This window comes from Tetrao urogallus (assembly GCF_951394365.1).
Source record: "Tetrao urogallus genome assembly, chromosome: Z".
Classification (NCBI taxonomy): Eukaryota; Metazoa; Chordata; class Aves; order Galliformes; family Phasianidae; genus Tetrao; species Tetrao urogallus.
Genome location: NC_136816.1, coordinates 17,855,925 through 17,874,067, shown reverse-complemented (window position 1 = coordinate 17,874,067; position 18,143 = coordinate 17,855,925). Strand labels below are relative to the sequence as shown.

Below are 18,143 nucleotides of genomic sequence, written 5' to 3'. Positions count from 1 at the left end.
TATGTACATAATATGCACTGTAATTCTCATGATTTATAAACAGAAGTCTCTCAGTTAAGCCACTGAACTGTGTGATAAAATGCATCTAATTGTAGCTGGATTTTAGTCTGCTCATTTGTCCTGTGGGACTCTTACAGAACTTGAGATCTTTGACCTGCTATAAAAATAAACAAAAGAACTCAAACTACATTAGTTACTAACAAATCTCCCCAAAATGGTTTTCTCTGGAGTGTGTGTTGCTCAATGCTGAGACACTATAAGCATATTTAGAAACAATACTGAGAAATAGAATAATCGAATGAAACATAGCATCATAGTCAGTTGGAAGGGACCTCAAAGCCCACCCTGTTCCACGGGCAGGGCTGCCCCCCACCAGCTGAGTCTGCTCAGGGCCCATCCAACCTGGCTCCAAGGATGGGGCACCACAGCCTCTTTGGGCAGCTGTGCCAGTATTAGTGCTTAATACGTCTAGATAAAAAAGAAAATGCCCAATTTTAGATCATTCTTCAAGAAATATTTATCTTACATTAATGAGAGCTGAGAAAAAAACTACTAAAATTTTTAGAGTTATTAAATTTTTGAAAGCTTTTCTTTTATTTCTTTACTCTTTACAGTGACACTTACAGGAAATTAGCCTGATTTTAAGAATTATGACAGAATACAGTAATTTCTGCATTGGTGGGCTTGAAATGTATATTTTCTGTGGCATGCATAGATTGAAGTTAAGATGTAACAAATGCATTTTTGTGTGGCATAATTATGTTCGTGAGCAACTTGATTTTCGTGTAGTTCCATGTAGTCTGAACTATATCTGAAAAAGAATGGCAGCTAGTCTTATGTGTGAGATGGTATTGTGGTATTCATATCCTTTCACAGAAATACTTTGGCCAAATTCTGAATCTCTTCTTCAGTTATTGCTTCCTCTATACGCACAAAAAATGAATTTAGGGTCTCATGAAATATGTGGGTAAATGCATCCGTATGTTTTATTTATTTTCTAGGTAAATGACAGTTTTTAACCAGAGTAGTGTTGTAAACGTATGTTAGTAATGTCACCGAAAATTTATTTTTGTGTTTTTGGTTTTGTGGTGGTTTTGTAATTGATGTTGGTTGTTTTTTTTAGAACTTTTCCCTGTCATGTTTGCTTTATGGCAGACATACTCGATCAAAACTCATGGGAGCTGGAGGGAATACTCATCTTTAACTGAATCTAGCAAAAATGCAATTTGAACAGTTTTGAAGTCAGAGCATTTGCATCCAGTGGAAAGTAAAATTTCCTGTCATCAGCAAAGAGAAACTCTCCATGGGCTGTTTTAAAAACCAAGCAGACAAACCATCTTTTAGCTGGGAAGTTAGAATTTGCACTCTGTTTTCAGCTGGTTGTTTTCCTTCATCCACAACCTGATGTTGCCATAAAGCAACAGCTGGTCAGGGGTTACAGATTTATAGTTATGGCTTCTGCTGACTGCAGTGGGAGAGCAACTACCTCCACTTCTGCCAGGTGCAAAGCAATTACTGTAATTCTAAACTAAATCTATGCTAAGATTCGTTACACCTCAAGTAAAGATGCAGATTAATGATTTAGTTTTCTGTGCACATTCTTGTGATCCAGGTGTTTGCCCCATGATCACGTACTCTCATGCCTCAGTTCCTGTGTTTTAGAGTTCAACTTGTTAGGTACTCTGTGCATTAGAAGATAAAGTATTTGTAGGGTCTTAATATTTTGAGTAATCTGTTTAAAATAAATAGAGGAAGTTTTTTTCAGTTTCCACTAGCTTTCTCTAAAGATAAAAAAATGAAAAGCTTTAACCTCTGCACTTGGGCTTTCCTCTCTGTGTGTGGAATCTGACCTTCTGTGGCCTTCTTGGTACTCAGTGTCCACCACACAGTTTTTCTTAGGGCAGATTTTTCCTTTTCATGTTAATTCTTCTGGTAAAGATATGGACTTCTCTCTGTTTATTGCTGAATCTCCCAGGTTTTTGTGGTTTCTCCTCAGAAATTTATTTTAAGTAAAGTTCTTTTCTCTGCCACTTAGCTTTACATGCTTCTTCACAGGTTTCTCCCACCCATGAAGTACTCACTTTGTTTTCTTTCTTTTACTTCAGTTCTGGCAATACAGCTTTTACTAGTTGCGCTTGCATTTAAGAAAAAAGGAGAGGGAGTTTGTTGCAGATTGTCAAGTATTTTGTGGTGGTTGCCTTCTGCTACTACGTGTTGACTTTGCATGAGCTTCTCTCCCTCAAGAAGAGTTAATGTTATACTTTTTGTGTTTTTTGTTTGTTTTTTTTTTTTAAATAAACATCACCTATTTTTTTTAGTGCTGTTGAGTAATTTATCTTGCATTTGACAAGTAATTGTTTTCACTAACTTAAGCAGAAACCTTTATTTGTGACACTCTTTCAAAGAACAATTCCGTTTATTTTGAACAAGCAGAATTTTCTGTAAGGAAACTGAAATTGCTGGTAAACATTTTATGAAAATGCCCTTTACTCTGTTGCTGTACAGTTTGCTGTAAGAGGAGATTAATTCAGAAAAGGGTGGGGGATATTGTAGGATGTATTTAGCAGTATCTAAAAAAATGCATAAATAGTTTGCATCAGAATTACATCACACTGTGGTCATTGTGAGGAATGAAGGCAACAAAACATGAAAGAAGGAAATTAAGAAGGTAATAGAGCTGTCTCTGGAAAGTGAGGGTAGCAGCTGGGCAGGTATCTGTGGACAGACAAAACCTCACTTCTTCGTGCCTTGAATAATTAAAAATCTATGGCATGTACAGTGATTGTGAAAAAGAGAGAAAATTGGAGTAACAGCCTGAAAAGTTGTCTTCCTGAAATATTGTAGGTACAGTGACAGCAAAACTCTGCTGACAGATGTTTGTTTAAACTGTCCTTAAAAATTGGCAGTGATGGATATTCTAACACCTCCCCAGAGAATTAGTTCCAGCCCTTATCTGTCATTTCCGGTAGAACGCTGTCTTTTCCCTGGAGTCTGGCAGTATCCCCTGTGCTGCAAATTAAGCGCATCTCTTCCCTTGACACAGATAGATATGTTCTATTGCAGTGATTTGGGCGCAATTTACGTATGCATTTTAGAGTAAGACTGAAAAAAAAAAAAAAAGATATTTTCAAAAAAAAAGCCAAACAACCATGTATTTAATTTGGAAGAAAATTTGATAGTAATGATTAGGGATGTTAAGAATAAGCAAGGAAGCAAACCGGTGCTTTCTGCAATTAAGTTTTACTGTAAATAGAAAATAGGTCAGAATGGATAGTGTTATGCAAAATTAGCAAGTCTGTAGTAGGTTGACCAGCACCAAAACTTGATGCACTATTCAGCTATAGCTGTTACACTACCGGGTCATCAGAGCTGCTTTAGCAACAAGTTTTAGAAAACACCACCATATAGCTGTTGTGAGGAAGCTGAACAGCCAGACCCAGTGCAAAGTCATGAAGTTTTTGGGTCAGATTCTTAAATTAACAATCACTGCAGGATGTTCTCTCACTGACTGTTACAGAGCATGTAGGAACACCTCTGCAGAAGGCTGAAGGACTGGAGCTCTGCTAGCAGTTGTGGGTCAGCTTGTTCAAAACTATTAATCTGTGGTGAGCTCTTTCGGCATGACTTTGATTAATTAGAATAAAAGGTCCATTCTTCCTAGAAATAAATGTGAATTAGTCTGGGTTGCAACAGGTTGTGTATAAATTAAGAATAAAAATATTTTTTTCGTCACAAAGTCATAACTAAGAGACTGCTTTTGGTTAATTACAGTTGGTTTAAAGTGTTTTTACTGCCTGAAGCAAATGGGTTGAAGTATTTTACGTTTTGCATTCAGTTTACTGCTTTTGTTTTATCACTGCAAGATTCCTTTTACATGTACTTTTAAAAGGAAAATTACGACTCATAAACATTTAAAACAAAAAATGAAGTGCAAAATGTAATACACTTTCAGCTCCTAATTGATGACGGTTTTTTGATTTTATTTCAGATGCTTTCCTAAAAACCTGTATGTTCAGTGGCACAAAGTAAATTGCAAAAAGTGGTGGCCTTATTGACTAATGCTTTCATTCCTACCTAAAGATGTTTGTTTTCTATGACCACTGATTTGCCTTCTGACATGAAAAACTCTGTGAAACACTTTTCCTATTTTAAAATTGAAATAACTGTATTTCCACTGGAATGAGAGATGCCTCTTGAGTAGAGCATAAGACTGGAAATAGAAAATTGTAACTTAAGGATAACGAAGAAAATCAGAAACATAGTTGCATGACTTTCCTTAATTGAAGGATTTTGGAGTCAGTTAGAATCTTTGAGCTGAATCCATGTAGAGTTATGGGATAGAAAGTGGTGTAATTGTAATTGTTATTATTTAAGAAAAATAAATTAAGAAAACACTAGCTTTTGTAAGTCATGGGGTTCTAAATGTCAGTTTATCAGCTGTAAATAGTGTGTGAAGGAAAACTGCTAAATAATGGAATAGAAGTAAAAAAGTCAGAATAGATACACCTGTCTGTTAGACATCTGGTTATAAAAATTATGCAAATATTATGTGAGGCTTATATTTGCATTACTGGTAGCAGCTATTATAGTTATCAGTCAAAACAGCTGAGTAGAATTTCACTGAGCGGGGTTTCTGGGTTCAGGCTCTGACTTCCAAAAGCACAAGGAGCTTCCATCAAGTCTTAAGGCCATTGCCCTTCTTTGTGTCACATTCAGTTCAGCATTAGGATGGTGCAAAATAGCAGGAGACTGGCTTTTCACATACTGCAACCACAGTTTCTGAGAGGAATGACAAGGGTGAAGGTTAGGATTAAACTGACGCAGATCCCCCGACAATTCCTGCCAGCATACCTTTATCTTTTGTAAATATTTCGGTCTCTTCCCAGAAAATATAAGGCTCACTGACTGCTTTTACTCCGCTTAATGGCCTTCATTATATTACACATGGGCTGGTTCCAGCAAGTACAGTTTGGCTTTCCTTGCAGTTAAGTAGAATGCAAGGTTGTTGTACTGTGCATACCACAAAAATTAAGGAAATGCTGCAGAAGTATTAGCTCTTACTGCAAATACTGTTTTGTCACCACAAGATCATTACAATAGTGACAACGTTTGATTGTTAGAGTCAACATCCCAGACCAGATTTAACATGACAGTCATATTAAGAATACGCAGGAGAGAGAGCAGGGTCTAAATGTCTTAGGTTCTGAATGAGTTAGATTGGCTTCACTTGGAATGGAAAAGTCCTAAGCATGTAAGCTATTGTTAGTAGAAAGTTAAGATGAATGTTCTTTCTTATTATGGTAACCAACAGAAGTGATCCATTTATAAAACTTTTGCTCACCATGAGCAGAAATTAAAAGAACTTGTCACAATCCAATTGAAGGCCTTTTTAGAAGCTCATTACCTACCCACTGATGACTTTTGCAAGGTATTGTACTTTCTGTCTTTAATGCAGGAAAAGCATGTGTGCAGCTTTTTATGTTCAAGCATCTCTAGATTTTTATCTGTCATGCAGGCAAGTACGGAAGTAGCAACTGTGTCTGTTGACGCATTTTTATTTTTTTTTAAATGCTTTACCTGAGCTATGCACACATCCCAGAAACTGGGAGAGAATTCTGACTTTTTGCTTGAACTTTCGACAGTTAATGAGGTTGGTGCATTTGTTTTCCTACTCTGTATTTGTACATTTGCTCTATTCAGCAACAGAGAGAAGTATAATTCTTTTCTATGTTCTTCCTTGGTTGTATTTAATTTCAAGGCTCCTACCCAAAGTAATTCTTTGGATAGCAATGCTGTTGTAGGACATACAGTTTCATAATATATTTCTCTTTTAAGACCTTTTGTCTTCAAAGTAAGTTTCTGGTAGGCATCTAATTCTGCTTGCAACTATGCCTAGATGCACTCATTACCATTAGCTTACTTCATAGAGTCTCAAAGATTAAGTGGGTATCCAAAAGTACTTCCAGAGTTTTCAGAAGTATTCTCTAAGGTTTCACTTCTATCAGAGAAAGTAATAATAAATTTGTGTTGATAAATGCATTCTTCCAGAACATGCTTTGAAGTCTTGGCACACATGATTCTGGTCCATACATTAAATTACAGTCCATGCTGAATGGGCAAGAGCCTCAGTCCAGGGTGAAGCTTACCTTTATGTCAGTGAGACGTGGTTACATGGCATCCCAAGAAGAGTTTGGGAATGCACAGCAGAGACCCGTACCTGGGAACAACACCTGCATTTTGCTAAGCATAGTTGGTTTGCTGTGCATATGCAGTGATATATGCCCACACACTTAAACCATGTTGTAACACCATCTTTCAGTTCTGATAGTGTATTTGACATAATGTTCTATTTTGGTGTCAGCAGATTTTCTGCTGTTTGCCTGCCTTTCTGACTATCCCAGATACAGAAAAAGCAGGTGGAACACAAATAAAAACACAAATTTTATTGGGTCAAAAATGTTATTTTTGCATATAGAACAAGTATGAAGAAGTATTAAATCAGTGTATGAATTTGAAATTATGTGACTATTTCTTGCAGGCAGCTTTAAGTATCTTTTGACACAAAAGACTCCCTTTTAAAAGTCTTAATTTTAATTTTCTTTGGGGAGAAAGGAGGGAAAGTTTCACAGTACGCAATTACAACATTTTAAAAATCTTATGCTAATTATAGTTATCTATAGTGATATATATATACATATGTATGTATATATATATAGTTATCTATAATGGCCTGAGATCTTGATTTTGCTTCTTTCAGAACTGTGACATCATGTAGGCAATATCTCCAATTACAGATGGAAGTGTTATGAAGTATAGCTGTATACCTATTCCCAGAGAAATTCCCAGAAAAACTATGCAGTTTTTTCATGTTGCTATCGATTTGTGGTAAAGAGTGAAGCCAGGATGCAGTATTCATTAATTACTTTGAGGGAAATAAGATAGTTAAGAGCAAGTCTTAATAAATATTATTTTATTGGAATAACCTAGAAAGATACATGTTGATGTCTTTCTTTTACATAAATACCGTGGGTTTACTTCTGCTCTCACATCATGTTAAGGGTTGTGGCCTGCTATGGCTGGCTCAGATACCTGAAGAGTTATCTAGAAATAATGCATCTGCCTCACTCTATGAAATGAAATGAACTTGATAGGGAAAGAACTCTACAATATGAAACAAGTCTTACTTTAATTTTTCTCCTGAATTTTAGCTTTTGGCAAGTTTGACTTGGAATCTAAGTATTCTTATTTACTTTTTTTAACTTCCTGTTTAGAAATTAGAGATTATACTATGTCTGTAATATCTGATGGTAAGGATGACTTTGCCAGGAATAGAAGAATGGTTAATTTGTCTGTTCAGATGCTGTTCCATCTCCCACAGAAGTAAAAATAAATAAATACATAAAAATATACCGAAGAAGTTATTCTTGTTGTAAAAGATCATACACCATGTACCTTTCATGTCCAGGAAATCTCAATAGCTTTAGCTCCATTCAGCTGTAACCCTGCACTTTCAGTATGTGTTCGTTCTGCAGTTTGCCTTTTTAATGGACCTGTGTGTTACTGATAAAGCCAGGAAGAGAAGAGCAGCGCTGTTGTCCAAATTCCCTGCTTCTAAGAAGCAGCAGCAAGCACATATCAGTTTATTTTTAGCAGTCGGTTTCCTTTATTCCTGCAGATTGAAATTTGAACTGCGGCTTTGCTATCAGTCAACATGCTACTGGTCTCTGGTGGTCTCTTTGCATGTCATAAGCAGTGTGATCGGCACTGACCTGAAAGGGCTTTCTGAACCAAAACATTCATATCTGTTCTCGAGGTTTCTGCCTGATTTTTGTGAACTGTCTGACCTCTCTGTCATTTTATGCTCTCTGCTGGATCTTCATATGAAAATTACATTAGTTGATTATACTCCTTACTGATCATAAAAAAAAAAAAAAAACAGTAATCTCATTTCATATGGAATATGATGGCAGCTGCTCAAATGCAACTAATTATTTTAAAAGCTGTTGAATTTAGATCAAATATACCCTGTCAGTGAGGTAAAGACCTCACTAATAATAATTGTGGTTAGGTTTTACTTTAAAAGAGCTCCAAAGCTATAAGTACAATTAAATGCCTATTTTCCATGATAGTATTCTGGAAACAGTTGGATTGACATTCAAGTTTTAAAGAAAATAACGTATATTCTTTGCTGAAATGTCTCAACCAAGTCACTGCTTCTGTCCCAGTATGAAATCTCTTTTTAAGTGTATTTCTCTCATATTTCTGATTCTTCAATCTGTATCTCTGTCTTAGTTTCACCTAGGAAGGATTCTTTTCTTTTTACTTCAGAGCATCTGGTATGATGCTGTTTTGATTCTAGGAGAAAAACAATCTTGATAACCACCGATGTTTATGCTTGCTGCTAAGCAGTGTTGTACAGAGCCAAGGCTATTGACAGCAAAAGGCCCAAGGAGCTGGGAGAGAACAGATTTAGGACAGCTGACTTAAAGTATCCGAAAGATATTATATACCACACCAAGCAGAAGGAGTTCAGAGGAGAGTGGGAGTTCATCTTGCAGTCTCCCACTGTTCAGGTACATTGGTCATCAGTCAGGTGGCAGTGAGCAATTCCTTCTTCATCACTTGTTATATACATTTATGCATATATATCTTTCTCATAATTGTTATCCTTTTCTTGTTCTCTTGTTCTCTATCTTAGTAAATAGTTTTATCTCAACATACAAGTTCTACTTTTTTTTTTTTTTTTTTCCAGTTCTCTCCCCCAGCCCACTAGGAAGCAGGGCAGTGAGCAGATGACTCTGCGGCACTGTGCTACCTTCCAGGTTAACCACAACAGTATCTCATCACTATACATGAGGGGTGGAGTCATAAGTACTATTCAGTCTTCCTTTGGTTCCAAACACTCTAAGAAATTGGAACAATTAGAAAAAAACTATGTTTGTTTACAACACAAATGTTTTGAAATGTTGTCTGTGTACTACCATATGAAGGATATTTTTGCTAAAATACAATTCACTGAGTTTTATAATTTACCATGTTTTCATGTTGTAAGTTAAACTCTTCTGATTACTGAGTTTCCCTCTTGTGCCCCAAGTTTTGTAGGATTTCTGCTCTCTGTTGGCACACTGCTGTTTTATCTAGCAGGTTAAGTTAAATGCTACTCCACAGATGAACTCCCTGGTTCTCTGATTGCCTTTGGAGAAAAGACAATTTTGTGAGAAGTCTCTCTGCAGTCGTATTTTGAATGAATACAATAGCAGAATGAAAGGTGTCTTCCCATGCACCCTAAAACAAATTTGGCATACCTGAGGAGGCAAAGGTGATTTGTCTGTTCTCCCCACTCAGCCTTCTCCCACAGAGGAATTTGTCAGTGAATATTTAGGTCGTTTGGTTTGTGCATGTCCATGTGGATTTTTTTTTTTCCTGAAAGTTAATGGCTGAGAGTCCACAAGTGCACGTTTCCAATCAGAGGATCAGCAATGTATTGTCAAGAAAGTCTTGAACGACTATGTCCTCAATAGATTTAGTTTTCCATACTGTTTCTGAGACTACTGTCTCGCTCCAATTTATAGGAGGGAGAGGAGGCTCTTTTATTATCTATATACCTGGCATGAGATTAAGAAACAACGGTTCAAATGTTGGTCTGACCAGTTTATTACAGATCTTAATAAGGGAAATGGGGAAGGGGAGGACGGACACTATTGTGAATTAGGGTAATGGGGAAGGGAAGGAGGGCGATAGAAAAGATAGGAAAGAAGAAGCAAGGAGTCTTTGTAGGCAGCAAGAGGGACATAGTCACCACCACGGATCCAGCAAGGTTCATAGTTCCGTCTTTGATCCTCAGTAGTGGTGGGTCATCGGGCATTGTTGTTCTATTGACGACGACGATGATGACTATGGTGATAATGGCCCCTTCTCAATGCTTCAAAGTGGTCGAGTCAGCTGTCTTTGGAGTGACAGCTCAAACCCAAGGTGGTTGAGTCAGTTCTCCTTGGGGTGGCAGCTTCTGGCTCTGGGATCTCAGCAGGAACCTCCTTTGTTCTTATCTTTCTGGCCTTGCCAGCAGATAAGAGGAAGCAGGCAGGCACCAACTTGTATCTTGCCTTCGCAGGATATAATGGTATCATCCCCCAGCCCTCCCGTACTAAGCTGGAGCGGTTTAGTCACAGGCCAGATCTTCCACAAGTGAACACTCCTGAGCACTCTCTTCTGCTCTTCTACAGAGCAAGCAGCTCTGGGAGAAGGGGCTTTCAAATGTTCCCAAAGCGAAATCAATTGTCACACGGTTAGCACCCATCACTTGCCTCCTTGACAAATCACTCAGAGTCTTATCACAAGAAAAACCTCAGGAAGCAAGCTTTGAGCCAAAAAAAAAAAAAAGCAAAGAAGGATTCTCACAACTACCACATCATTTTAGAGACTGCAGATAGTTGTCAGGTACAGGATTTTATTGTTTCATTTTTCCTTGATCCATGTTTCTCATGGTAAGTTTGTATTTGAATGTTTCATTTTCTCACTGTTCTTTATGTGTGTTGTAGTGTTTGTTCAAGTTCATTCAATCATATGCAAGTAATATAAGAGAATTTGTAATGTCTACTTGTTCTTAGTTCTCTTGGCAGGGGAAGAAGTGAAGCAGGGAAACCAAAATTGCTGTTTCAAAAATTCCCTTAAGCAGTGTTAGCATGCATTCTGCAAAAGCAGCATATGCCATTATGTGTGCATTTGTTACCATTTACTCTCCAAGTAATTCTTCATAATGTGGTTTGCTTGTATACTGACAAATAACTTAAAAATGGCTTAAGATGGTTGTTTTGCATTCATGATAGTATGAAGAGGAACATTAAAATGCAGAGAAAAATTCTGGATTTGTCTTAACTAAATTTATGTTTTTATTTCCCTGAAGTTTCAGACCCAGAGCTTACGTCTCTCAGATCTGCACAGAAAATCTCAGCTATGGAGAGGAATAGTCAGTATTACCTTGATTGAAGGCCGTGACCTTAAGGCGATGGATGCAAATGGGCTGAGTGATCCTTACGTGAAATTCCGGCTGGGGCATCAGAAGTATAAGAGCAAGGTAAATTTAACTGTGACCTAAACTGCACTTAGACCATGATTGAAATTTTCTGTGTTTCTTCCTGGATGTGTTTGGTTTTGCTTTTGTGGTTTTTTTTGCATGATCATATATAACTGCCAGAGTACCTCAATATTTATTCAAATATTTTGTTTTATTTAATTATAAACAAAAATAATACTGGACAACAAAAAAGACTGCTAAAACTGTAATTGAGTAAGGAGGCACACTGTATTTTCCATACAGATTATTTGGCTTTTTTTTTTTTTTTTCCCATCTTCTCTTGAACAGGGAATTGGTACTCTGAACATTTTGTCAAGAATCACACAAGAATCAAAAAGGGGTTTTAAGTAGGTGTGAAAGGCTTTTTTTTTCCTGCTCCTTAACTACTGTGTTTAATTAAGCTTTTGAAAATGTATCTTGGTATTCCTAAAATTTTAGGTAAGAAAATTCTGTCAGGAACCCTAATTCAGATCACAGTCTGTCTCCTGAATTTGAACTGCTTATCGAGGAAGTCAGGTCCAGTTCTGTTTGTATATATGCATGTATTGTTTTCAAATTCACCTGGGATATTAGAGACAGCTTCTCTGTCATTATTTGGTTTCTGAAAATCAGAAAAAAATATTCTGTTTTCTATCAAGTATTTACATGAGTTCTTTTCAGTAACACATTTAGAGGCAAACAAAATAAATGACTGAAGAAATGCATTTCTTTCTCAGGCATCTCAAACAAAATCAGAATATATGCTTACCAGTTTGAAATACAGGAAAGGTATTTTTCGGAGGTGAATATTGAATGATCATTGTTTGTAATGATTTTGGCTAATGGGCACAAAATGACAAGCATATTTAGAAATTTATAGCAAAGGATATGTCAGAAATATTAATGTTTCAGCAGCATCAATAGAAAACACGTGGTCTAATTGGCATATCTTCACTTTCAATATCCTCTAGATACTATTTAACACTATCTTCATTTTATTTAGTTTATGAAAACAATTCACGTGTTTTCTTCTGTAAAAAAGTAAACCTGATAGGAAATGTAAATTCTTTGCATTACAATTGCTTGCCAGTTGTTTTCACACAGATGTTCAATATTTGGGAATGTATTTGTTCTTTTGATCAACTTTCAGTATCTTTGTTGTGTTATGATGGATGGAGTGTCTGTTCTTTACCTTTTTTTGTGGTATGAATTGGACCTGCACAGGTGCTATGTGATCAATATATGTATACACACATATTTATTAGTATTTGACCGTTTCATCCACTTTTTAAAATTCTTTGTGATAAGCAATTTACAGTGCATAGTACTGAGATTGCACCTATGAAATGGCATCAGGACCCTTATGTAGCAGGAAGTTCCTATCAAATGCCTGAAAAGTCAGTTAGCAAGAATTCAGTGTTTTTATTTCCTGTTACCCACTCCAGAGTACATATTTACCTACTTTTTCACCACTGTTGTCACTCATTTTTGTGATAGTTATTCAGTATGAAAAAATGTGGGTTTTTGTTTTGTTTTGTTTTGGTTTTTTTAATCTCATGTATCTTCTCATGTACAAAACAAAATTGAGAAATCGATTCTCAGGCTTTTAGGACTTTAATATTTTAATAGGACCATTATCTCTTAATCTTTATTAATGTTTAATTTTTTTCAAGGCAGTTTCATCAACATAGAAAAGAGTGATATCTTCATAAACAAGGTACTCAGCAGCTTCAATTTTTGCTAAGGATGGGTGTGACAACTGCTTTTGCATTTTGGTTATAAAAACTGCAAGCTTTCTGTACTGCAGAGCATGGTTACAAGTACATAGACTGAAATCCATTGAAGTCAGGTATGATTTTTGAGAGTAGCTGGACCGAAAACGATTCAGAAAATTATTTTTATATTAGCTGCAGAGGAAGGAGAGTAACCTGCAGACTTCTGTCAGTTTTTTTTCTCCAATTCTTGTTTCTTAAAATTAAAGTAAAAGATTATTCTTCCATAAGATATCATGGCATCATTTTTCTCCAAGTGTTTCTGAAGCTGGGGAAGAAGGAGATCATCAAATTGTTTCTGTTTAAGTCTTTTCAGTAACCATCTACTTGTCATTTCAGGTGCTTTGTTTTCCTTTAGGCTGAGACACTTTGTAGCTAACTGTCACTCAAGGTAGGGCATGATTATTCTACAGAAAAATGGTTCCATTCCCAGGGTAAGCCCTTTGTTCTGGATGCTTTTGAAGGTGACAGGCTGAAAGATTTTGGAGGTTGCTGATGTGTCACATAAGCATGATAGAGCTGACCAATAGTTTTTTTTAATTATTGTGTTTAAAATTCTCACTCCTTAAGAGTATTATACTGCAAAAAAAACTTTAAGGACAGGCTCTAAATATCAAATTTAGAATTTAAAAAACAGTATGCCTACACAATGTAGTATGACTTTCTTTTTGTGCTCTTTTCAGATTATGCCAAAAACTTTGAATCCTCAGTGGAGAGAGCAGTTTGACTTTCATCTCTATGAAGAACGAGGTGGAATTATTGATATTACCGTGTGGGACAAAGATGCTGGCAAAAAGGATGATTTTATTGGCAGGTTTGTACAGTTATAGCCTTCTAGTTCTCTGGGGGTGAGAACAGATGATTAAAATGAGCCTTGGCGATGAAACTGTTTCTTATGACCATTTGTTCTTGCCTTTTTTTAATTTTTTTTTTAAAGGTGGCAGAGGATTTTTTACAAAGTATGAGTACAGTTTGCTGCATTTATTTTATTCGTTACTTTGATGGTGTAAAATAATTTCTATTGACCAGTAGGTGGCAGCTTTTACCAATTGATAGGCATAGGTTTTCCAAAATAAAAATCCCATGACTGGAAGTCTAATCAAGATGCGGCAGGTTCCATATTACGAGGTATGGCTTGAAGGAGAAATAATTCTCATGACTTGTAATACACACATAACATCAAAATGTTGTTCTTATTGTTTTACTCTACTTGGTGAATGAAATTAGAGTCTTCTTGGGATACATGCACTTCAAGAAATTTGTGTGACTTTGCTTGTTTTTACGGTGTTCGAAAATGATATATACTAATACTTTATAACAGTGGCATTAGCTGTTATCTAATGAGGGAAAAAAATCTGTCTTATTGATGCTGTACAGTCAGTGCTACTTTGAAAGCTCAGATAAGTATTTATGTCATACTGTAGTAGATGTCCTTACTTTCTCAATAAAAAGAATTGTCAGTCTTCTGTCTGACAGTTGTCTACTTTGATTTTTAGAACACTGATTATAGGTGCTTTCATTGGGAAACTGATACTACCAACTAATAGGATTGCTTTTAGGGGATGTTTAAATGAGAAATGGAAATCCTACAGATGTGTTTATGTTTCTACAAACCTTTTTCTTCTTTTGCATCTATTTAGGTTTATTTGGATCAGTCAGATAATATTGTGTGTTTAATTCTACCATAAATAATTGGAAGTCAGAAAAGATGCGGTCTTTGGCAGACAAACAGCCTTAATATTGGACAGAAGCACTTGTCAAAGTATACATGGTGGAATTTTATTTTATACCATAAAACTCTGTGGATGAGATGATATGTTTATATTTGAAGTTCATGTATATTTGAAGGTTTTTTTGTACTTCAGTCAGCACATATGTCAGCAGTGGCTATTTTTCTGAAGTAATGTAATCAATTAGGCATATTTCAGTATGTGGTAAACCTTGAGAAATCATTTCTATTTTCTGCTTAGCTTTAACTTTGTTATCCAAAACATGGCAAGTTTTGGAGTTCTGATGTATGATTTCAGAACACTATCATCAAAGCAATACTTAAATTATTGTTATTACTGTGATTAAAATAGTATATTTTAAGTATTTTGAAGAGAATGTCATAAAATAAATACATTTTTTGTTCCAGTATCTAAATAAGAATTCAGTGGGGAAATTAGGGAAGTATAAGGAACATTTGTAACTTAAAGCACACTGCTATGTAGATAGCTCTTCAGACTCATAAAAATTTTGAACTATTTTAAATTTGAGTGTATTTCTTTTAGTAACTGAAGACTGTCCAGTAGTAAGCATCAAGTAATTTCTACATTTTACTAAAGCACAGGAAATGTGATAGTATGGGAAATCTTCCCTTGATGAAAAATGCTCAGAGCATTTAATTTTTCTTTACTTTTTTTAATCTTGTTTTTTATTTTTCGTTTGCCTAGATATGTACTTTTCATATAGCATAAATACCAAAAAATCCTTCCTCTGATAAAGCTCTCCTTTGGTGTTTCTGCAGTATTGAACTGACATTAACAAAATCCATGGTATTTCTACCAAAATCTCTCTGCTCTTGATTTTTTTGACATTTTTGGCTACCAGTGTACTTATAATCCCTCTTCACTTTGTCCTTTCAAACACTTCTCTCATTTCACCTTCAGGTGGTACTACATCTCTGGATAATGCAACTTGCAAACACATTACTCTCCATGAAGATTTCCATGACAAATTTTATCATTTGTCAAGCTCAATCTGAACACAAAGATAGGTCTTAATACTCACCCTCCCTAATTCTCTTTTCGAGTCACTGTGCATGAAAATCACTGACACTTGACAGTTCTACTTTCCAGGTCCTCTCTACCCAGTTGCTCATTTTGAGGCTGTTTCTGAAAGTTGAGGACTTGTTCTCTGCATATACTATGATAAATACGCATTAATTTTATAAAGCACATGAGTGAAGTTCCATGGCTTTTTTAAGGCACATGAAATAAACTGAATGTTTTAACTCAGTTTCCAGGAAACACGTAGGAAGGAAATAAAAGGGTAGTGTTCTAGCGTAAGCTCAGTGACGGAGAATAATCTTTTTCATCTTGTTACAATCTTCCTACCTTCTTGAATAATGTGCAAGTAGTAGCTACTGTATTACATAGAAATAATTTTATTAAATGAGAGTAAAAACTATTTTGTCTTGAGAAATTCCCATCTGACCAAACTGTGATTACAGAGAAGCTGTAGTTGTTGAAAGAGATCTTACGTATTGAAAGAAATGGCAAACCAGAGAGTTGAGAAAACAGTCTGAAAAAGGTTGTTTAGGAGCAGTACTGGAAGGTGCAAAATGGTGAGCTGCTTTGCTATGGAGTGTCCCAGAAACTAGTTTAGCTTCCAGAATAAACTGACTGTGGGGACAGAAAACACGAGCATCCCTGTTCCCTCAGCATCTTGGTGTGGATAAGCTTCTCATGGCAGCACTCTCATAATCTCCCATCCAAGCTTGTGCTGGCTGGCTCATGGGCCACCAGAAGTGCTGAACTCTGTTGTGCTCTAGGATTGAGTGACAGTGTGGGAGCTACCATGTTTACCAGGCTTCTGCAAGACAGGGTTCCTGGTTAGAGGGTTACAGGACAAGCACAATGTGCCTTGCAGAAATGGGTACTGAAGTGTCCTTGAATTGACTTACTCGTCCTCTGCTAAATTCGCTGTTTTATTCATGTCTATAATTTATGTCATAATTTCTCCTGGCATATATTTTGTCTCAGTTGCACCTCAATGAAATAAAAAAAAAAAATAATAAAAAAAAAAAAAATAAAAAAAAAAAAGTAAATCAAGAAAACAAACTTCTGTGAGCCTTGTAGTGTGGTGAAGAGCCAGGAGGAAGTAAGGATGTGACAAAGTGCTGATGGCATGTGTGCTCAGACTTTGAGAGCTTGGGAATTGCTGTCTTTTTGAGGGCATGAAGATGGAGAAAAGATATTAGAGAAGGCTAAAGACATAGAAGTGAGATATTGGCTTTGGGGCTGTGTGAGAGAAGGAGAACAGTAATGGCAGGGTTGTCTTCTAAGAGGAAAGTATTAAGAGTATTAAGTGTGATAGCAACAGTGTGGCATCCTAATTCAGAGGAGAAAGATATACCTGTCATAGAACTAACATAAAGTTCCATCTTCATTTTGGTACCCAGACAAGTTCAGTGTGGTGGTTCTTGAAATGAGATGCTGATTGCTTTATTTCCATTCTTAATTTTGAGCATTATGTGTTCGTCAAATACATCTGAGTTGCAATTGCATGTGTTCCCCATGTGAGTATAAAAAAAGTACAGCATTGTGAACTTCCATCTAAGAATACCTCTCCCAAAAGAAGTCTGAGAACCATTTCAGTGTTTATTTTAGGATTCAGAAGCCTCCTAAAAGATCTCATACAAAAACTTGGAGATTATATTTGTGTTCACCTGCTGATTTGTATGACGGAACTTTACCTTAGTTAAGATTCACACCATAAGAAGTTACAGATCAAATTCTGGTGTTCTTCAGAAGAATATTTAAACAAAAAAATTAAGAACAAGTGACATAAGGTCTAAAGATGTTTTGGTTCAGAAAATATCAGTCCTTGAAATCATTAAGGCAACTTTTTTACATTCCAGTGAACATGAGTCATAACAACCCCAGGCAACCCTACAGGCTTGGGGAGGAGTGGCTGGAAAGCTGCCTCACAGAAAGAGACCTTGCTGTACTGATGGACAGTTGGCTGAATATGAGCCAGCAGTGTGCCCAAGTGGCCAAGAAGACCAATGGCATCCTGGCTTGTGTCAGGAATGGTGTGCTAAACTCCATTCCTAGGGAAGTCATCCTGGTCTCTTCTCACTGGTGACAGGTGACAGGGCGAGGGGAAATGGCCTTAAATTGCGCCAGGGTAGGTTTAGGTTGGATATCAGGAAACACTTCTTTACAGAAAGGGTTGTTAAGCACTGGAATGGGCTCCCCAGGGAGGTGGTTGAGTCACCACCACTGGATGTGTTTAAAAACCGTTTGGATGTGGTGCTCAGGGTCATGATTTAGTGGCGGGTTGTTAGTTAGGGTAGTATGTTTAGGTCATGGTTGGGCTCAATGATCTTTAAGGTCTTTTCCAACCTGAGCAATTCTATGATTCTATGAGAACTTACAGTATTAGTCATTATTTCATCTGATAGGTAGAAACACAAATGTATATGTGGATATTGTTCAGTCTGAATACATTTAATATTCATGTTTTTTCAGTGAGTAAATCATTACCATATTGAGTCAATACACTACTGTGATTAAAAACACATACTGCAATAATTCTATGTAGATAATTCC

General features: G+C 36.4%; 1 protein-coding gene across 1 annotated transcript in view; it reads left to right on the top strand.

Annotated features, from left to right (window-relative positions):
- The window catches only part of MCTP1 (multiple C2 and transmembrane domain containing 1), a gene marked incomplete at its 3' end in the record, with an annotated part of 232,985 nt that overhangs the window by 126,399 nt on the left and 88,443 nt on the right, over nt 1-18,143 (top strand). Inside the window, exons 7-8 of the mRNA XM_079548229.1 lie at nt 10,904-11,074; nt 13,509-13,639. Coding sequence (XP_079404355.1) covers nt 10,904-11,074; nt 13,509-13,639 — 302 coding nt within the window. The remainder of the gene's footprint in view (nt 1-10,903; nt 11,075-13,508; nt 13,640-18,143) is intronic.